Source organism: Patiria miniata, unplaced genomic scaffold, assembly GCF_015706575.1.
Source record: "Patiria miniata isolate m_02_andy unplaced genomic scaffold, ASM1570657v1 HiC_scaffold_17, whole genome shotgun sequence".
NCBI lineage: Eukaryota > Metazoa > Echinodermata > Asteroidea > Valvatida > Asterinidae > Patiria > Patiria miniata.
Window position 1 is genome coordinate 979,297 of NW_024037055.1, and position 23,600 is coordinate 1,002,896.

Below are 23,600 nucleotides of genomic sequence, written 5' to 3' on the forward strand. Positions count from 1 at the left end.
TTGCCCCTCAGAAATCGTATAAAAGGTCCACGTTTTTCCACTTCAGTCAACTCTTCAGAACCTCTGTCTTCTGTCTCCAACTTCTGTATTCTGGTACCCAGCCATACCCATAAGCTGATTCAGCCGTATGGTCTGAGGTTATAGTTCTGTACATACACAATACCGGTAGAATATTGAGTTCTTGAAAATAAACCAGTTTTCCATATAGCTGAACTCATAGGCATTACCAGTGTGTCTTTGTATAGTCTTCGTAGTCATTGTTCATCCTGCTCTAGCCACAGCTACCCTATCCTAACATATAGAGTATAGTCAAACATCACAAAGACTATAGCACCAAAACCTATATGTTACAATATAAGTATGATATAATTATGTATCATAATACTTTGCTATTTGGCTTTCTTAGTTGTAGTTGCATTTAGTTAATTGTGCAGTTTCTATAGTCGAAGTGGTATTCAGAGCTGGGAAGACAGTGACAGGAGGCCTTGTAAGTGTTTGGTGATATGTAAATTTAACATGAAAAAAAGAGGGAAGATCGATCGAATGACTCAATGCCAGAGGTGGAGGCAACTTTGTTGTTGGTTATGCACACTGTGTAGGCCTTTGTTTTCAGTGAGATGATCAGGAAGCGTGTAAATAAGCTATGACAAAACAGCTTAGGAATTGGTCAAACGGTTTTGTCCTGAAAAGTAGTAAACGAAGTCAGAGAATTTCATTTTAAAATTGAGTGTGACGAGAACCTTGTTTTATGAGGATACTAAACATATTTCTCTGCAGTCAGTCCTCTATACAGAGAGAGCATCCACACGAAGCACCCTCGTACTATCATTAACACGAACCAATGTGCAACTTGATGATTCCCTGCTCGTGTAAATACACTAAACCTCTGAACTCCTTGCCAAAACTGTGTGATGTGGTGCCGTTGATATCATTGTGGTAGTGATAGGACACAGCACGGCCATCCAGTGTCGTTGGAAAGGGCCAGAAACCGTAGACGTCTATTTGCTCACAGAAGTCCAATATTGATGAGAGTACGTGAAGGCCTCAAGCACATGTAAATAAAAAAAAATGGTATAATCTGAAAATAGTCTAATCTTCGTTTCTTATTTGGTGGCGGATCCAGGATTTTTTTTAATAGATGACTGAGGTTTTATTATTAATTTTTGTCCAAGGGAGATGTCGGCTGGAAGTGAGAGGCAAGCGTATCTTCTTTGAGAACGTCTCTCAGAGAACCCGTGTCACCCGATGCTTGACGTGCCCCCGTCGCGCGCTGCGCCTCCCGAAATTCTGTGAGACTGAAAGGTACATTACATCATTTGCAGAACATTTCATGGGGGGGGGGGGGGGGGGGGCGCGTCAATCACTTCTCAAAAGTGGGGGGGGGGACACACCTTGATCAGAACTGATGCGAGCGCGAAACGCGAAGCACGGCGTGGGGGTTCGGGGCCCGCATAAGGGCCCCGAAAAAAATTGGATTCTAGATGTTCTGTAGTGTGATCTGAAGCAATTTCTAACTTACCACTTTCCTCCATGCTTTAACTAATATTTTCTTAGCAAAAGATAATTATTTGAACATCGTTTTCGAGGTTGGAGTCATTGAATCAGCTATCGGTATTATGAGCTATAGGCGTGGGGTTCGGGGCCCGCTTAAGGGCCCCGAAAAAATTGGATTCTCGATGCTCTGTGGTGTGATCTGAGGCAATTTCTTACCACTTTAACCAATAATTATCTTAGCACAAAAGATAACAATTAAAAAATAATTTTCGAGGTTTTCTCAGCTAAAGGCATAAGAAATTTTTTTGAACATTGTTTTCGAGGTTGGAGTCATTGAATAAGCTACCAGAATTCTGAGCTATAGGCGTGGGGTTCGGGGTTCGCTTAAGGGCCCCGAAAAATTTTGGATTCTAAATGCTCTGTGGTGCTATCTGAGGCAATTTCTGACCACTTTAACCAATATTTTCTAAGCAAAAGATACATTGTAGTACATAATAGGGCCCTGTAAATGAGACACGAGTTCAAAAATCTGGGGGGGGGGGACATTTGATATTGTGTTCCCCACCCTTCAAAAAGTGGGGGGGGGGGGGGGGGGACCAGTCCCCCTGCCCCCCCCAGGATTGACGCCCATGGCGTCATGTAGATCAATGATAATTTTTTTTAGAAACTCAAAATCTCAGTGGGGAGGGGGGGGGGCCGACGGGGGGGGGGGCAAGGTTTCATGGGGGGGGGGGCTGACGCCCCCCGTGGCTACGCCACTGATTTCAAGGAATTTTAATTGGTCTATTATTATTATTTAGCTTATATGAATGGAGGAAAAAGTTTGTGCGTGGCCGATTCGCGTGATATCGCTGACTGAAACTGTGTGACCCACGGACCACCTGTCTATAATACGTGTTCCGTGGTGTGAGCGAGCAGTGCAGTGGGTGTTAATACGAATTTTAGATTATCATTATGCGCTATGTCACGCCGGTTGTCAGCTTACTGGTCCGCGGTCGCCGGTCGAAGGGTCGTTTCTCAGTGGTCATCATGTGGATCATTCGCGACTATTTAGATTTAGATCAATGATAAGTTTTGTAGAAACTCAAAATCTCAGTGGGGGGGGGGGGGGGGCGGGCGACTGGGGGGGGGGGCGACAAGGTTTCATTGGGGGGCGGTCGCCCCCCACGCCCCCCGGTGGCTACGCCACTGTCTACAAGGCCCCAGTGAGCAATATTGTGCTCAGAATACACACCAAGGAAAAATCCAGGATTTTGAGACACCACACAACCGTAAGTTTCTTTATGAAGCAATTTAAAGATTTCTCTTGTATATTGTAACATATCAGCTTGAGAATAAAGTGCATTTTTGCCTTAAGTTTAATTTGAAGGATAATTGGCATTAAGAACTTTTGCTTAAGATTACTTTGATTGTCTTAAATTGATTGATAATTGAAGATTGGATTGATGTTTGAAAATATTGGAATTATGGACTATAATATTTGATGTACATACTGAAGTATTACGTTTTCGAATTTGAAGAAAACAGTGTTCAGATAACTGGTACATTTATGGCAAGGAAATATCAGTATAGTGTGAATCATGTTCATTTAAGGAGATTACCAGTGTTACTGAATTTGTAGATACCACACTGATATCAATATAAGATGTTTATTGTGAGACAAACTTTGAATATTTTGTAAATAGATGGTTGCCTGTTGAGGAAGCAGCGCCGAGATGAAGATGTAGATCAGTCAAGGCGTTAGAGATCTGATTCGGCTGTAGGACACCCAACACAGGTGGCGGTGTATCCAAGGATCAACCGGCATCAGACGTTCCGAATTGCTACTTACATCAGGATATCCTTACAGTCAATACCTTGTTTTAATTGGACTGTGACTCTCTAAGTTTAACGTAATTTGTTTTACAAGTAAAGAACATAAGATAAGAAAATAATAATGTGTAATTTGGATATAATTGAGAAGGAAAGACAATACCGGTAGTTAAGAAGTTGTAAATAATTGTAATTTGTTTTGTGAATAGACCAGAAGCAGTAAAAGAGACTATTCTGTTTGGTGTAGTTCTTTCGTTGTTCTGTCGAAGTAATAGTTGTAGACAAGTTGGACACAATTCAGGAAAATCCTGGCACTTGGTTTAAAGATAGCAAAAGCACTTCACTACCTGTTGTCGTCCATCTTGTTCCATTTATTGTTTTCTGCCAAAGATTTGCCACCGACGTGTAGTGGTCAGGATGCCCAAAGATCGGTTGCAGACCTACTGATTTCTTCGCAACACTCGCAGCTTGGATGAGCATCTGGTACCTCCACTTGAAAGCAAAAGCCGGCAGAAACAGAAGACTTCCTTTGAATTGTTTCAGTGCTTCAGCAAATCGTGTGCGATCTTCTTTTCTCCTGAGCGAGCTGTACCTGGAAAATGCACGAAAATAAGCTTAGAAAATTGTTAGTGTGTTAAAAAAAAAAGGTCAGGTCAGCTAAACAAAATGCGAGATGCGAGATGCCAGATAAATATATATAAATAGCAGTGTATAGCCAAACAATGCTACAAAATTTGCGCAGAAAATGTGTGATAAAATGTGCGACATAATAGTGCGTAGTTTCTGCGATAAAATGTGCAACATCGCAGAAATCTGCGTAGACTGATTTCTGTGATAAAATGTGCGAAATCTCAGGAATCTGCGCAGATATCCGCGATAAAATGTGCTATATCGCAGAAATCTGCGCAGAAAATGTGCGATAAATGTGCGACATTGCAGAAATCTGCGCAGAAATGGCGATGAGTGATGTCCCTTCAGGGCCACCATACTTTGAATTCACATGAATTTAATCTTTCCACACAAATATAATTAAATACCGTTTTAACATGTGAAGTTAAGATCAGTGTCAGTTCGAGAAAATGAATATGTACGGAGTGCGCGCTGTAAGTGCCGCACTCCCACTGTACAGGGTGTCAGTGCGTGAAAAACGAAAATAACCCGGTTCTGTATAATACGCGTGTGTGCCGCGCACTCATACTCACGCGCAACTGGGTGTCAGTTCGCGGTGTCGGTGACATGCTGTTGCCATTTTCTACACCTGAAACATGTCATCAACACCAACTCAATTCTCACCCTTGCATAAATGTCCTATGGGCATCCCATGGGGAAACCCATGAGGTCATCAAGAACACCATGAAAGTTAAAATAATCACCATGGAAGATCCTATGCTCATCATGGGAAACCCATGGGAACACCATGGAGATTGTATGGACACAATGGGGATTTTATTAGCTCCATGGGAACACCATGAGGATTTTATGGACACCATGTGAATGTGGGGATTTTATGGACATCATGGGAACACCATGGGGATTTCATGGACATCATAGGAACACCTTGGGGAATTTACGAACACCATGCATGGGGATTTACTTGACAACATACGATAATCATGGGGATTTTATAGATCCATGGGTACACCATGATGATTTTGGGCGCCATGGGAACACCATAATGTGGGTGATACCATAATATCACCCACATGATGGGTGATACCATATATCACCCCCATGATGGGTGATACCATGCACCCACACTCATGGGAGATTTAAAAGACAGCACGGTGACCCCGGTGTGTGTTAAACTGGAAAACATGCATATGCCATGGGAGCCATAATGGGCCCACTTAGCTCCCAGGTTATAGGCAAACCTTTGTTAAATTTAATTACTTATTCGCCTTTACACAGGGTTCAACCTTAACTTTTTGTTCAGTAGCCAGCCGGGCTACTAAAACAGACTCTTTACTATAGCCCGCGGGCATTTTCACTAGCCCGCACGTTTTGTTCTTTTATAGAGTCTCATAAACAGCAATATGCATACAAAGTCATGTAAAACGTGTATAGAGCCTGCAAGTGTACCCCTGGTGGCGCGCTTCAGGGCCCCTCGAAAAGGAAATTAACGTGTAAAGTTGATTTTTTTTTAAAGAAAAGCATCCTCGGAAGTTTTTGGAAACTGAAAAATCGCATGACGTGAAAGAGAAACATCGTGTCAAAAATTGACCTCTCACTTCCAAGAACTTCCGGTGGACTAGTAGAACTCGATCACTCGTTCAAGGATATTATACAATTAATGAAATAATTTTGTGGCGGATAATTTTTTTTTAACAAATTGAAGTATAAAATTACCTTTGATAAGAACTGTATTAAAACGTGATCCAAATGGGCCTGAATAAATCGAGAATCAATAGACGTAAGTAGGTAAATATTCGTGTCGTTATCGTTTTCGTTTTCACGCAAGTACGCCGGATGTGAAAACAGACGTGATCAAACAATTAAGGAGACCTTTGTACGAAAATAAGTCGTAAGTAAAATTCGTTTTTATCCATTTCCAACTGATTTCTCCCTTATTCTTAGACAATTTTGTCACTGTTTTTAATAAACAGATCTAATAAAATAATTTAACTGTTGATAAAATTATTCATATATTGATACAGGTTTGCCTCCTGAACTGAAAGATTTATTTCTTCCTGACCGTTCATCTTTGCCGTAGCCCACTGTTTGACTCGCCAGCCAGGCTATATACTTAAGTAATAGTTTGACTAGCCTATCGCTGTTTTGACTCGCATTTGGCTATATAGTGGCTTCTGCTTATTTCGAACCCTGCAAATTAAAAAATGTTTCCCATACGGTCATGGAGGTTATCAATAATTTCTTCAACCCCCATCGGAGTTCCGTGATGTGCCTTAGGCCTATAGGCCTATATCCCATTTGGTGAACAGTGCAAATCGCATGGGGTCAAAATGTATTAAGAAAGTTGTTATGAAAAAAAATACCATGGAGCAATTTGGAATCTTTTGAGAAATGATAGGAAACCATTATGGGAAAAACCTACATGAAATTTGCCATGGAAAAAAAAATTCATGAGGAAAAGCCCAAGCATAGGAAAACTCCCATTGGAAAAATCCCATGCTATTGGCTAATTCACCATGTAAATCCCATGGGGTCCCATGGGAAATTTTCCCATGGGAAATTTCTGTCAGGGTCATCTAATCAAGTTAAGTTCCCAGCTGAAGCTTCTGCTAATTTTGATGGGAAGCATAAATAATTAGCCACTGGCACCAAATTAACCTGGACAAGGGAAGGCAATAAACGACAGTAATAAGTCAGTCCGTTTTGGATCACGTCGTTGAAGCTGATCGCAAATACATGAACACTGAAGTGCTCGAGCATTAAGCTATTCCGAGTAGCCGATACCAGCCCCTCTGGTTGGGCAACAGTCGAGGAACACGAGAATAACGAGTTGGCCAACGAGTCCGATGATGGCAATGTGACCAGTCGACCGATTTATAATACGGTCAACCGGTCCCTTGACAAGCTTGCTTTTCGTTCTTAATCCACCTGGTTTATTTTGGCGAATCTCTTACCACCTTCTTCAAATACCCATGTCTGTAGCTCAGCTGTTGTACACTTTGTAAATATTCCTGTGAACAAAACTTGATCCTTGTAATAGTGCGCCCTCTAGCGATAACGTATCATGCAAATTTCATGCAGCGATATGCACAATTATTCGCACATGTTGAGCAGTCGGCTTTGCGAATGCGAAACCCTCTTTCATAGCTTTTCGTGGCCGAAGTTTTATATTGTTTTGCATATCTGTTTTTGGAGCCATCTTACGAAACATTGGGCGTGGGCCACGCTAGATAGTTTTCCTGTACCGTCCGTGCCAGCTTTTAGACAGTATCAGCTCTGAACTTTGTCTGGAGCACACCTAAATTCAGCGACTTCGTAGCGTAGTTTTGCTTGCGACATTTTGTTCTGCATCCTGATCACACTTCGTGTGGAGTGCTGGGAGTCGTGGTGGCACAGGTCGTGGAAGGCTGCGTGTTGAACCATATTCAGTCTCATCCATTCCGCCATCTTGTCCTGGATTGAACTAGGTTCTCGACATCAAATATTGTTGATCCATCTGCCACATTTGACTGTCGTTTAGTTGATAGAAAAAATTGTCATTCACATTTGGCGTAGACACAATTTAGATTTTGAATATTTTTGTGTAAACAAATTTGTATATATATCTGACATATTGCTTTTGGGTCTTCTCATTCTGCATTGCTGTTATCCTTATTTCTTTCATGTTAACCGCTTGGTAACAACAAGAAGATCACAAGGGCAGAAGACAGGGCGGCCAAAAAGGTCAAAGCTGTGTCCAAAAAGAAGTCTGGGCCAAGAGATTCAAGACCAGTGACCACCAGACGCCTGCTCCCGCTACTACTTCTGTTCCTCCTCATCTCCATTCCATTTTTTCGTTTTTTTTTAAATTTCAGTTTATGTATTTACAAGCATATATACATAGGCTTTTATCTTTAAAGGGAAGATACAACATTTGCAAACATCGCAAAACAAAATGATCAAATTATCATGAAATACCTTACTGGATTGTTAGGGAATGACAGTCTAAAGCATCCTGTAAAATCGTGGCTCCTGGTGCGCTATAATTCTCAAGAAAAATGTGAAAGGGTACAAGCCTGCTAGACTGATTCTCTGACCTTACAATTCCCAAAAGTCTATAAATTGCTCCGTTTCATCTTAAGTGGGGTCGGGGAACCAGACTACAAGAACAAGATTGGTTTTCTTAGTTTTTCCAACACCTACAAGCCCAAAACGTGAAACAAGTCATTTTTAACAATATTTGCGATAACATACAAATCCTCCAAATCCATTTATTTCTGAAAATTGCAGCAAAAGCAAATGTTGTACATTCCCTTTAAACTGTTTGTTTTTATTCATGATACTGAAAACCAATAAACTTTACAGTTTATTGTGTTGAACTATTATGTCGTAATTGTGTACTCAATGGAGTGTTCCTAGAATTGGAATGGGAGCCGAGATCAAAGAAAGAAAAGGTAGATTTCCTAAGTATAATAATACAAATAATAATACAAAGTATTTATATAGCGCTTTACAAAGAACAAAGCGCTAAACACGCATCCACAACAAAAAATAACAGACCCAATACGAATACGATTACGATTGGACTTGGAACAAGAATGTGTTCAGGAGATGTTTGAATACAGGCAGCGAGACCGCCTCTCTCAGACAGGAAGGAAGCTGGCATTCCACATGCGAGGGGCAGCCACAACGAAAGAGCTATCTCCGGCCTTCTTCCTACTTCTAGGGACAGAAAGCCGGGTCTGATCAGATGATGAGCGGAGTCGGTGTCTGTAAGCATCAGGAATATTTGAGTGATGTGAATGTAATAGGTCAACCAGATATGAAGGAGCTTGATTGTTGAGAATTTCGTACACATGGGTGAATATTTGAAGGTTATCCTCTGTTTAACAGGGAGCCAATGTAGCTCTGTCACAACTGATAATGTAGTAACCAACGGATAATGTATCACCAACCGATAATGTCACACAAATTGACCGATACTGTATCACTAACCGATAATGTCACACAAATTGACCGATACTGTATCACTAACCGATAATGTAAGAGAAATTGACTGATAGTGTAGTAAAAATGTACTACACTATCAGTCGATTGTTGTTACATTATCGGTCTTACCCGATAATGTAACAAATATTGACCGATAGTGTAGTAACATTAACTACACTATCGGTCTATTTCTGTTACATTATCAGTTAGTGATACAGTATCGGTCAATTTGTGTGACATTATCGGTTGGTGATACATTATCAGTTGGTTAATACATTATCAGTTGTAACAAGCTCTGCCAGCAGGCCCTCAGAAGGCTGGTCCCGGCCGCATGCGAAGACCAGCCGAGCAGCCTTGTTTTGTAGGCGCTGTAACCATTTGGGATCGTTTTCACGAGCACCTAGCAAAAGAGAGTTCGCATAGTCGAGATGGACAGGCCACAAGAATTCTGACGGCGTGATGGCAGGCATCCTGTGTAATAAACCGGCGAATATATACGCCACAGGTTGCGTGTGTGGAAATTAACAGTTTTACAAAGAGAGCCAACGTGATGAGACTTTTCAAAGAAGAATCCAGCGTGACTAAGTCCTTAATGGATGTGGAAGCTGGAATGCATAAGTTTCCCAATTCTAATTGGAGATCAGGGAGATTAGCAACAACATGATTACTGGCGAAAACAATAAACTCAGTCTTGTCTTGGTTAAGATTCAGACATCCATTCATTGATCATGAAAACGCAAGATGATAAATTGCCAAGTACCTGTTGACAATCACCTTTTAGCCTTCAGATTTAGGGTCAAACTCAGCATCAAGCTGGATATCATGATCTCACCGATGGGATTGGTGTACATAATGAACCCCAACGGACCTACTACGGATCCCGGGGGGTATGGAATAGGTGAAAATGTGTTCTTCGGACAAATCTCCTTTGATGGAAACATTAGCTTCCTTCCTTCCATGGAGTGCAGTCCTCAAAAGATGAGTATAGTCGCACTGTGGTGTGTGTGTGAATGCGTGCAGGTGCAGTATGTACAGATGTGCAGAGTAAAAAAGCGATGTATGTGGTTTACATCACTGATTGATCCCTTAGCGCAGACTTGAAGGCGTCAAGGGATGGAGATGCTGCAGGGTCCTTCTTAAGTGTGTTCCAGTCACGCCGTGTGCGAGGAAAGAAGGAGTTGGTATACGCTTGTGAGCTTGAGTATGGGCACTGGAAGCGAGACGCATGACCTCTGGTGGTAGTTGTGGATGGTACGAGGTACTGGGACCATTTGATGTCGATCAAGTCAAACCGAATGCGGTACATCATTTCCAGCCCAGCTAAGTACCGTCTATCAGCTAGGGAACGCCAATGGAGATCTTTGATCATGTCAGTAGCACTGCTTGACCAGTCATAGTCGCCTGTCACAAATCTTGCTGAACTACGCTGAACTTGTTCCAGTTTTTTTATGTTACGTTGAGTGTGGGGGTTCCATGATGTTGATGCATATTCTACTATTGGTCTGACAAACATGGTGTAGCTACTTTCCTTGATCTTTCGGCTGCAATGACTGAGGTTGCGGCTCAAGAAGGCACGGGTAGAATTTGCCTTCTTGGTGACTGTATCTACGTGCATGTTGAAGTTTAGCTTTGAGTCTATTGCACTCCAAGATATTTGGCCGAGTCTACGAGTTCCAATTCGTGCCCGTGGATGGTGTAGGTCGTTGTGATTGGAGTGCGTTTGTTGGTGATACGTAGGACTTGGCACTTAGTTGTGTTGAATTCCATGAGCCACTCAGTCTCCCACTCTTGAAGTGCATTCAGGTCTTCTTGAAGGTAGGCTGTGGGGTCTTTTAGGTATGCCATGTGCTGAACCAAGACTCAACTGTACCTCTTATGGCTCTGGAGTCTATGTAGAAGGATGCAGTGATCGACCGTGTCGAAGGCGGCCGACATGTCAAGCAAGACCACAAAACAGCTTTGTTTTTATCCATGGAACAAAGAATATCATTTTTGACCCCAAGAAGGGCAGTCTCGGTACTGTGATGACGCTTGTACGCGGACTGGAACTGTTCACCTAGTTTGTAGCTGTCCATGTTGTCAATCACTTGACATGTCACGGCCTTCTCTATAACCTTGGATAGAAAAGGTATGTTGGAAACAGGTCGATAACTCTTTAACTGATTACGGTCAAGTGAACTGTTCTTAATTACAGGAGTTATGATGGAGTGTTTAAGATTTGATGGGAAAATTCCAGATGAGAGGGAGGCATTAACAACGTGTGTGATAACCGGGAGAAGAGTGGACAGATTTTCTTTAACCAACCAGGATGGTACAGTATCCAATGAACACGATTTATTTGGAAGACGCATGGTGATTTGTTTAACGTCGTCACAAGTAATCCGCTCAAACTCAGTGAACGAAAAGACAGTGGAAGTCGCATCAGTAACACTAACACCCATGTTAGCGAGTGTACACATTGGACCGTATGTTTTCAACCTTTTCCTTGAAAACAACAAAAGGTTGTCAGCAAGTTTTTTATTGGAATCACAATTGGGTAGAGTTGAACAGTCTTGTTAAGGTCTCATTCGCAAATCTCTCAAACTCTTCCAAAAGTTCGGAGATTTTCAGTCCATTAACACGTGATGGAGGCGGACGATAATTATATTCCGATATACAGTTGTTGAGCATAACAGTGCAGTGTTCAAAGTTAACTGAGGAGAACCCAGACGGGGTAGAACATAGTTTAGCGATTTCTTGTGCACTATGCCAATCCCGCCACCATGGGTCGGCCCCCCTACGAGGAAAATTGATGAACATGTAGCTAGGAGGGGTACATTCACCAATTATCACCATATCATCATCAGAAAGCCAGGTCTCAGTCAACAACATCACGTCAACAATAGAATATGGTCCAATAGAGTGGTGGTTTTGTTGCGTATGGAATGCGCATTCCAGATGTGTATGTTCAGACTTGAAAATGGTTTGGCCAGGGATATTGGTCGAAGGTTAGACGTGATACTGGTATGGAGATTGCTCTTACGTGGGTTTTGAGTTGGGGAACAACAAGTCCGGATCTTTTTGAACACATGCGTACCTGCTCGTCGGCCTCTTGCATGACGAGCAATACCTAATTGTTTCAGGTTGTGATAGGTCTCAGCAGTTAGGCACTTTACACTCACCTAAGGACAGCAGCTGTCGTTTGGTGTAGCACCAGCAGATACAATGGGTTGCCCATTGTCCAAAAAGCGTGTCACCGTGGCGGTATTGTTGAAGATCGTTGTACCGATACCGTCTTCAAGACCGTTATGGCAACCGGTAGGTGTACTCACGTTGGGAATTCCATGTTCAAAATTCCCGCTCCATCGGCAAGCTCCCGGAGACGATCTGATGCTCTGATTTGCTTCATGACGTAAGACAACATATTCAACAAGACGTTCCAACAGGACCAACGAGGCAACAAGACAGATTCCGGCTATAAACCGGTGATAAAGTGGGAGCAACATATCTCCCGTGGCAGCAGCTAGTACAGCGCCGTTAAGACTTAGTAATCTCGTTGATTATGACGATTGGCATACCTCAGAGAAAATGTTCTCTTTATTTGATCACAATGTGGGGTCCCAACACTATATTGATCGGTTTGCCAGTTATTATAATTCCAAAGGAACTCATTTGAATTCCAGATACTGGAATCCAGGTACTCAGGCAACCGACGCGTTCACTCAAGATTGGGCAGGGGAAAATAACTGGTTGGTTCCCCCAAAACATTTGATTCAAAAATTTATACAGCAGTTAATAGCTAATCGAGCTGCATGAGGGGACACTAATATGCCCGTCTGGAGACCATCCCCTTTATTCCCAAGCAGCACAAGTCTGCTTAAAAAAAGGACCCGTGCCTGCTTGTTTCCCTATGTACACCATCTCTTCTTACTCTATTTACAAGGAATTGATTCTCAAGGCTATATAAACAAAAGGCTTTTGTGCCAATGGCCAATTGCCTTGCCTCCAGGCTGGATTTTAGGCTGATTTTAGGGTCTTGGCCTTGGCCAAGGCCCTAAAATCCAGCCTCAAGGCAGCCTTAAGGCCAAGGGTGTGCATCAAGGCACTGCATCACTGCTTTGTAAACCACTCTCCTGGGTAAAAAATGTATTATGAAAAAAGGAAAAACAAGAGCGGCCGACCTGACCGATCAAAACCCAATGACGGTTCGCTTACTTTATCATAATAAGTGAAGGATTTAAGGTTGTGAAATTGGTTTTCCCGCCAACATCTGTCTCGTATCCTTTGACGTCTGCCAGGTTGAATCTGTAAATGTAACCATTAAAGAACTCTTATATTCGGAATATTATAAGGGTGAGGATTCCAGTGTAAAATGATCATTTGTTAGTGTAAAAAAATATCATTTTCCCATGAGACATTAATTGAAAAATCGAGGACGTCCTCGATTTGACTCCTGTCTTCAATTACAAGGATGTTTCACATGCGTTTGTTTATGGTGGAAATCGAGGACACGCACGTGCAACGTCATCGACAAATCGAGGATAGGGACCAAATCGAGGAACTCCTCGCTTATAAAACGTGTAAAAAAACCAATGAAAATCCTCAATTTACACCACAAACATAAGCCTTGCGGGTCAAATTTTAAATTGAAACAAGTTAAACTTTATTTGATATGCTGCTAGAGGGCGAACTTTTGGGTAATAACGTATTCGTGCCAGTTTTTGTGTTAACATTCGTCCATTAACACTTCCATAACTCGTTTGTATGCAGTAAAATGTTTTCGTTTTCAAGTTATATTCAACGCTGGAAGTAAAAGTCGAACGGCTTTGTGCCCGGGAATCCAAAATATTGCCCGACGCAATGTTTAAGTGATCACGAAGAATAAACGGTACTCATTCATTCGTCTATGTAAAGTCACACATTTAAGGGATATCCACGGTTTAAAATTCGTGATAAACGCGGGAGTACCGTATTCATCCTTAGTACATCCGTGGTTATCCGTCATCTTCCTTGGGTATTCGTGGAGGGGCAACAGAAATTTTAAACTGTTTCAATCTTCCGTGGTGAATCGTCATGGACATGAAAATCAATCCGTATTGCAACCGCGGGACATCCGTAGGACAACCGTACTAACTCGAAGTGTTATTCGTGGCTATTCGTACGTGTTCTTAGAGATTCGTAGCTAATTCTCGGTAGAAATCTCTACGAATTCGCTTATGCCCGGATATACTAGGATCCTGCTAAAGCCCCTGTCACACCTTTGCGTATCCTAATTCCTTATGAGTTCCTTATCAAAAAAATTCAATACGCAGCCGTACGCTCAATTAACGTCAAAATGTTTTGATCACTTTGACTTATGTGCGACGCACATCTAGCGTACAAGTAACGAATTCAGCGCAACCATTGCGTATGAGATGCGTATGAGTTGCGTATGCAGTGCAAAACATTATTTTTCGGGCTGCGAATAGGTCAGTATGCAGTGCGCATGCCGAGCGTATTCCGGACGCACCCGACTTATGCCGACCGCATGCTTGACGCACTTCTGAGCGTATTCCCGCCGCATTTCCGCCGCTCGATCGCCGTTCAGCGTGCGTTGCATCTGCGCTGCAAGTACGCTATGTATACGTCCAATACAGGCGGCTCATATGCTGACGGAGGGCGTCACGAACACATAGCGTACTCGTAACGCACTCGACCGATGCGGGACCGATGCGCTGCGTATTTATAACTTATGACCTGCGTAACAGCGTACGCAGCGTAGTTTTGTGCATGCCCAAAACTATCCTGCGTACTAGGCCGTACCATGCGTATATCTACGTACATAAAACCTACACAAAACGATAGAGATGCATATGAGGTGCGTATTGTGCGTACGACTGCGTATGAAAAAAATGTCAATGCGCAACTCATAAGGAATGAGGATACGCAAAAGTGTGACAGGGCCCTTAGGTCGCACTACGAATTATGTATGCTTTATTCAGTTGCGTATCCAAACTTGCCCCCTGGCGGATTTTGTTGAAAGATTTATTTTTCAGTAAGTATTTCTATAAATTGTAAGGACGTTCTGACGTCAACCCAAAAAGAAAACCAGCTCAAAAATCATTACAATGCCGCCGTGAAAATCGGCCTAGATTTTCCAGTACATTGTATATGCACAATAATGGTCAGTTTTGAAGAGCGCCCCTATTGTCAACATTTCGGCGCCAGGATGTGCGGTGCGGTTGCCCCCCCCCCCCCCCCATCAAAAGCTAGATACGCTACTGGCTTTATTCGTAGGAGAACCTTGGTCATCCGTGGCCCAATCGCAGACAACCGTGGCGTAAACGTCACTATTCTTAGTAATATCGTCGATATTCTTCAACAATCCGTCCATATTCTTGACAAACCGTGGTGTATTCGTAGAGAAACTGTACGACAGTTGTGGCTATCCGTCCTGAAACCGTAGTGCATTCTTAGAAAGTCGATTTCTCCACGAATCGTTAAGGTTCATCGTGATTCTTGGTAAACCGTGGATATTTGTGGCTCCAACCGTGAATGTGTAACTGGGCCTTTAGATAAATAAATCTTAGAAGAAAGCATTACGCTAATTATTGCCGAAAAAGGGGCAACGTAATTTACCTAAAAACAAAATCTGCTTTGTCTATACTGTGACCGCACTGGGAGCCTTTGAGTATGCCACTTGAACCGACTACGCTGCAGCGTTGGATGATTCCTGGTTTGAAAAACGTATCCTGGAGGAAAAGAATGGATGACACGAACATTTTACAAGTAAGCTTAAAGTTAAACGCAAGAGAAAGAGTTTTTAAGTATTTTGTAATTTAATTAAACATTTCTTTTAATTAAAAAAAAACTTTTGGTAAAATATTAAAAATATATATGAAATTAAACATCATTACCGATATCAGCATTGGGCTCTAAGATTATTACTACATGTAGTAAAAAGTAAAGAAATCAGTTTTACATTCTCCTTCGATCATTCCCAGTCTAATATTGTCATCATTGTAAAACTTCGCCAAGAAATTTCTAAAAAATCAATATGGGCTATTTGGTAAAATGTTAGCAAATGGTATAGTTTTACAATTCCGCCCAGGCGGACTATTGTATATTAATGGGGCTGTTAATTTCAATTTAGAATGAATTTGCTAGTATTGTGGCGGTTTAGTCTCTTGAGTCTGCTACCCGGTCGGGCCAGTCCACGTCAGCGAGCGGTCTAGCATTTGAAGGCCGGCGACGCCGATCCATTATGGCGGCAGTTTACCGCCTTGCCCGCAGCACACCATCCAGTTCAACCACACCCAAGCAATAGTTCAGCTCATAACTAATGTAATGCCATGAAATTATCAATTCAATCTGAAAATAATAATATTTTACAAGTTGCCACAACCCAGAGGGACTTTTAATGCTGTCTCATCTGATGGACTTTTGAAGGTAATATGGGTTGTTAATGTTACGGTTTAGGAATTATTCGCACAAAATTAACTGCAACCTTTCTTCAAAACGTTCATAGCAATATGAACTTGAAACTTATCTTGACGCCTACTTCACTTTGACGTCATCCGTCATCAGGTACTACATGCAAGCAATTACATAAAAAGAACATGATTTTGATCATTATAACATATAATCAACAGAAAAATCATGTTTGTTTGTTTTGTTGACATTGATAAACCGGAAGGTTGACCTGAAGGTCAAACTTAGATTAATTAAAAATGCAGACAGACGCCTCATATTACAAAAAAAGGTTGAAAACGGGTCGAGGGATGAAAATAAAACACAGTATGAAGATGACATGATGACGTCATAACCTAAACGAGCGCTATCTAGAAGCACCTTAAAGTATTTAACCATTTGCTAACATTTAAAAAAATTACCAATGCCGATTTGTAGGTATGTAATGACGTCATGATTTGTTACGAAAAGTTATTTCATCACCATGACTCGAAACATGTTTTATATCCTTATCGGACAGTGATACTTTCATTGATAGTTTTGAGGATTTTGTTTGTGTTTTCAGTTTACATGACGTGACCTTACTGCAACCCTGTAATAAAAGTCATACGACGCCTCAACTTAGTAAGCATGTGATCATGTAATGTCAATTTGAAAAGAAAAAGACTTGAGAATTAGTTTCCACAAAACGTAAAATTGAACTCGACATTTTGCGTTTGTTTTTTGCTATACACGAACAAGGCAATCAGGCCCTCATTTCTCCGGATCAAATGCGAATAATTAATTTTATCCAAACCCCCCCCAAAAAAAAAACCCAATGAAGCCTCTTCCTGAGCAGAAAATAGCTGCCGCTGGATTTGTCTATACACATTCGGAAAAAACGTATGTTGAAAAGAACGAGAAAAAAATCAAATATTGCGTGACTAATGTAGAAATTACACATAACTTCCTGTATCATTCAGCTCACCAATGCACACATCCAGAGGTTTATTATTTACAAATTGCAAGTTAAGGACGTCGGTTTCAAAAATGTTCATCATATAATTTCCGGTCGGGTCGCTTAGAATTGTGTGGTTGTCTAAAAAAGAAAATCGATATTGACAATTTGCATTTTATCAAATGATTCATAAAATAAAAGACACATTTTAAAAATAGTTTATTGACGTGCTGCTGGGTTATGTCTTTATCGTGTCATTATTTGCAATTTAAATCCCCAATTAAACATTTACTAAATTAGTATAATTATTGTGCTTCTATATTCAAGTTACATATTTATTTCTCAATGCATTTTCGGTAAAACTGAAAGTAACCGTCAATCTGCTTCCGCTCTCGAATCAAACAGTTGCCCAAGGCAATATCCATCACATAAAATAGCAAATGTACGCGGTACATGGCAACTGCATTTGGGTTCAGAATATTTGTCACTTTAATTCTAACATTAAATCGCATGCAATTCAATACCTAGTAACGTCTTGAAGACGTCACACAATTTGTCCACATCCTCCGAAAAGAGTATATTTTTTTTAAAACAGGTTTCATCTTCGACCTTTTTTAAGGATTGTGTCTATATTTTGACGTGAAGTTTGACGTCCCGGTCTTACCCAGAAAGGAGAGGTCAAGCGAATTTGCCTTGAGAATGTAATATATTTATCAATGTCTATAGTCTCTCAGAACCAAAGCGTTATGATTTTCATTCAATTTATAACTTATAGATAACGAAAGTCACGTTTATGAAGAAAATCAGTCGTACGGTAATAACTGATGACTTCACAATAACGTCACAGTAGTATCTACACAGTAATATAAGTCAGGATTTATGTTCAGTCCAATTTTCAAGTTCATAATGTGAACCGTTGTCCAAATCATCTTCAAAAATTGATATTTTTAGCCCGATCACCCAACTAAAGTCCCTAAAAATATTAAGTTCCCCAAAATGATCATAAAAAACAAGCACAGTCATATTTCGTCTGTAAACAGTAGGAAATGCATATAGTATATTATGTCACATTTTTGACCTTTTGCATTTTTGCTTTGCTAAAGAAGGATTTTTTTGTCATATTTGAGTAGAATTTACCTTCCTAAGCCAGAAATCCATTGGTAACATTTTTTTCCATCTACCATGTGGCGGCCATCTTGGATTTCAAAATGGCCGCCATTTCGGACCTAATGTATATCATAACTTCAGACCTGATTGTCACATGAAGTCCATTTTGGTGGCAAACCCTATGTTTTTGATACCAAGGAACCCAAGTAAGGTGTTGTGGATTGGGTACTCCCAATGGATGGCAGCCATCTTGGATATTTCAAAATGGCCACCATTTAGTACCTAATTTGTATCATAACTTCGGACCTGATTGTCATATGAAGTCCATTTTGGTGACAAACCCCATGTTTTTGATACCAAGGAGCCCAAGTAAATCACTGTTGATGGGGTACACCCAATGGATGGCAGCCATCTTGGATATTTCAAAATGGCCGCCATTTCGGACCTAATTTGTATCATAACTTCGGACCTTATTGTCATATGAAGTCCATTTTGGTGGCAACCCCCCTTTTTTTGATACCAAAGAACCCAAGTAAATCATTGTTGATGGGGGTACTCCCAATGGATGGCAGCCATCTTGGATATTTCAAAATGGCCGCCATTTCGGACCTTATGTATCATAACTTCGGACCTCATTGTCATACCTGTATGAAGTCCATTTTGGTGGCAAACCCCATGTTTTTGATACCAAAGAACCCAAGTAAATCATTGTTAAAAGGGTACTCCCAATGGATGGCAGCCATCTTGGATATTTCAAAATAGCTGCCATCTTGGATTTCATTTAAATAATAACGTTGCACCTGAATGTCGTACGAAGTCCATTTTGGGTGGCAAACGTCATATTTTTGATACCCAGGAACCCAAGTAAATCATTGTTGACGGAGTACTCCCAATGGTTGGCAGCCATCTTGGATATTTTGGTGGCGAACCCCATAAATTTGATGCCAAGGAATCTATACATTGTTACCCCGATGGATGGCAGGTTTCTCTATGTTTTCAAACCACATGGATTAATACTTGGAGTGTAACGAGTCATGGGCATCAACAGCACGATCATAATGACTGCTGGATATGATTGGACAGACTGTAACCTGACTGTACAGATCAGAAGCAACCCATGCAGACTTGTTCAACCGTCTTTCCCAGGCACCTGATAACACATAAATTGGTGTGAATCAGAATTGTAACGAGTCACTAATTTCTGTGACTCGAGTCAAGCCGAGTCGAGTCAAGTCATTTAAAGAAGTGAGTCGAGTTGAGTCATTACTTTAATTTGAGTCGAATCGGGTGGAGTCAAATGTTTACCTCGAGTCAATTCCAGTTACAAATATTTGAAAACTACATAACAAAGATAAGAGAGAAAGTAATTTGTATCACTAACAGTTAACAAGAAGTGAAACTTCGATCTTATAAAGGCTATCTGGTTTGGCTTGGGGTCTAGATTTTATTTCGCTGATACGCTGACATCAAAACCAAATTGCATTAAACAAAATTGCATTAATCAAAACTGTTTCTGATTATTTAAGAGTCGGTATGTTTCTATTTAATTTTTAAAAGGAGGGCATAAATGTAGCCGGCGTTTGTATCCAAGAACTTTATAAGAAATTGCCCAAAGCTAATGATGAAACAACAAATTGGAAGATGTGTTTAAAATCCGGTTCCTCGGTGAATAGTATTTTGTGCCTTCCAGAATGATGTGGTATGGGAGTCTGTGACACGTGAACATTACATGCGGCCGCTGTAACTGTATTCGCAAAGCGGCATGAACATAAATGTTGCATCGTTAGTCAATGCAATTAAATTTGTTTGCAAAGTTTTGCTTTTATATTTAGGACTCAAGCCTAATTATCCTTCGCTCGAGTCGAGTCGAGTCTTCTGATGAGAACTCGAGTCGTTTGCTCGCCGTCGAGTCGAGTCATTTACCCTTAGGGACTTGAGTCGAGTCGAGTCACCAAAAGTTGTGACTCTGCTTTCATATCTAGCCCAGCCACGACAGGACCAGGGTTGTCTGGGCATGTGATGCAGTTGATGCAGAGAGCCACTTACGAACAAAAAGAAATCCAGGCACACACATAACCTGAAGTGGACTTACTAATTGCTAACTATAGACAGCATTCACACGTACTTGTAGTGGAGCGGCATAGCCCCAATAATACCAAGAATTGTGCAATCTGTGATAAAATTACGAATTAAACTTTAATTTGGTTCTTGATGCCTTGAAGACAATTTTTAGATATATGACGCATTTCATATTTGAATTCTGGTGACTTTGAGAGTCAACAACCTTTAACAATCATTCTGTAAAACTTCCCTTTCCTACGACATCTATCATATTTATTCCATAGTCATGTATTGAATTAATTAAAGACCCCATGCACAAAAAATGTTGAGGTGACCTCTGAACTCAGTTTTCTTTTTCTTTTTTAATTAATGGCAGACTTAACATGCTGCGATACGAATGCAATGGAATATATTAACAAATGTCAAGCAGTATTCATTATTGTGTTCTTATTACACTCTGCTATCCAGATGGACTTGAGTAACCACATTTTAAACCTTTTTACACAGCCCACTGGTCTCTGTTAGAGTGTGATGCTTGTCCGATGTACCTTCTCAAAACAGGGAAATGGAGATCAGAGGTCATGACAAAATTGTCTTTGGGTCTGAATCATTACATACTATAGAATAATTGTTAAAATACTCTTCTTTTTCACTATTAAGACTTACACACATGTAGGTCATGAAAAGTGGCATCTGGAAGATTAAATAAATAGCGTCACTTGGGGTATACAAAGTTCATTGGGAAAAGATGTTGCATCTTGACATCACTTTTTTTCATCGTATATCATCTCAATGAAGGTCAGTCATTGAAAAAGTGTTGAAAAGACATTTTTAATTTTGTTTGGAAAATACTTAAAAAACTTTCTTGACTTTCCATAGACTTTGTACACAACCACTAAAGTGGCACCTGAATTCTTCATTCTTCCCATTCATTGACCCTTCACAAAGGTCACCAGGGGTCAGATATGAAATGCCTCCATATCTGAAAATTCTCGTCAAGGCATGAAGACGTGACATGCCAAATTTAACCACAAAGTGCACAATTCTGTCACTATGCCGCTCTACTATTGCCAATAATTAAAGTCCAGTCCACGAATGGTCAACACTTGTCACCGTGGCTATAGAGACCCTTTAAAAACTGAACTGCAAAATGGTGCTTATTCTGAAATATCCAAGATGGCTGCCATCCATTGGGAATACCTCATCAATAATGTATTTTTTAGATTCCTTGGTATCAAATTTATGGGGTTTGCCACCGAATGCAACATACGTTATTATTAGAATGAAATCCAAGATGGCGGTTATTTTGAAGTATCCAAGATGGCTGCCATCCATTAGTCTACCCAATCAAATTTGATTTACTTGGGTTCCTTGGTATCGAAAACATAGGGTATGCCACCAAAATGGACTTCATACGACATTCACTTGCAACGTACGTTATTATTAAAATGAATCCAAAATGGCGGTTATTTTGAAGTTTCCAAGATGGCTGCCATCCATTGGAACTACCCTGTCAATTTGATTTACTTGGGTTCCTTGGTATTGAAAACATAGGATTTGCCACCAAAGTGGACTTCATGTGACAATCAGGTCCGAAGTTATGATACAAATGAGCTCCGAAATGGCGGCCATTTTGAAATATCCAAGATGGCTGCCATCCATTGAGAGTGCCTCACCAACAATGATTTACTAGGGTTCCTTGGTATAAAAAATAGGGTTTGCCACCAAAATGGACTGCATACGACAATGCAGGTCCGAAGTTATGATACAAATTAGGTCCGAAATGGTGGCCATTTTGAAATATTCAAGATGGCTGCCATCCATTGGGAGTACCCCTTCAACAACAACTTACTTGGGTTCCTTGCTATCAAAAACATAGGGTTTGCCACCAAAATAGACTTCATGTGACAATCAGGTCCGAAGTTATGATACACATTAGGTCCGAAATGGCGGCCATTTTGAAATCCAAGATGGCCGCCACATGGTAGATGGAAAAAAATGTTACCAATGGATTTCTGGCTCAGGAAGGTAAACTCTATCCAAATATGACAAAAATTCCTTCTTAAGCAAAAAAAAATACAAAAGTACATAACAGCCTATGCTAATACTTATTACATCTCGGTCGGTCCTTCTGTTTACATTACAGATCGAAAACACCTATAAACATTGCGGGTCACCCATACTAACATTTGTATCCTTGAGTATCCTTGTTGCTGTTATCAGTACTAAAGTTTTCGAGTTTGAAAGTGTACTTTCGAAATGCTCCTATTTTAATCAGAATTAATTTCCTGTGTTGAAATTCGGACTTAACATCCCTTTATGAAATACTTCCATTTGTGACTAACCATCACACACCTTGGAAATTCCTAGTTTTTGAGTAAAATCCATATATCTATTTCGTGAGAACCTTGTGGAAATTCACTTGTAGAAATTGCTCTGTGGAGACGTATACAATATTTGGTTCCCTATTGTGCACATGTCTCCAGAGGGTACCGTGTACCAGATTCAGTTACTACATATGGGACAAAATTTAAGGGTGAATTACGCGCCGAATGTTATTACCATTATGGGTCCATTATTACATTTAATTTCGGGTAGTAACATTAGCTCATAGTTGATCCCCAACGAGTTCATTTTAGCTGTTGAGCTGAAATGGAATATTTTTATCAACAGTGGCGTAAATCTGTGCCGGGGACCAGGGGAGCAGTGGCGTAGCCAGGAATTTTCAGTGGGGGTGGGGGGGGGGGGGGGGGGGCTGGAACATTTCATGGGGGGACGTCATGTAGATCAATGATAATTTTTTTAGAAACTCAAAATCTCAGTCGGGGGGGGGGGGGGCGGCGCGACTGGCGCCCCCCCCCCCCCCCCCGTGGCTACGCCACTGCAGGGGAGGGGGATGATCATAATCCAAAAATTTTCCGGCCTTGGAAATTCGAAAAGTGTGTTGGCGTGTCAAAGTATATACGTATACTGACTTATGGGGTACCGGGAACAAAGGGCAACAATAGGGACAATGGTACCCTACAAGTCGGTTTTTAGAAATCTAAGTACCCTATATGTAAAACACTATGGAGTTTGAGATTTCAATAGGAACAAAGTAGAATAATAGAAGTGGACAATAGTGGTACCCCATAACTACCCAAAAAGCACGGTTGAATTTTGT

The 23,600-nt window shown here is 40.9% G+C and overlaps 1 protein-coding gene across 1 annotated transcript in view; it reads right to left on the reverse strand.

Moving 5' to 3' along the window:
- Positions 1-748: 748 nt before the first annotated feature.
- The window catches only part of LOC119723320 (alpha-N-acetylneuraminide alpha-2,8-sialyltransferase-like), a 28,799-nt gene continuing 5,947 nt past the window's right edge, over positions 749-23,600 (reverse strand). The window contains exons 4-7 of the mRNA XM_038193881.1: positions 15,502-15,614; positions 13,099-13,188; positions 3,654-3,898; positions 749-1,043 (exon numbers count right to left, since the gene is read on the reverse strand). Coding sequence (XP_038049809.1) covers positions 829-1,043; positions 3,654-3,898; positions 13,099-13,188; positions 15,502-15,614 — 663 coding nt within the window. The 3' untranslated portion in view covers positions 749-828. The remainder of the gene's footprint in view (positions 1,044-3,653; positions 3,899-13,098; positions 13,189-15,501; positions 15,615-23,600) is intronic.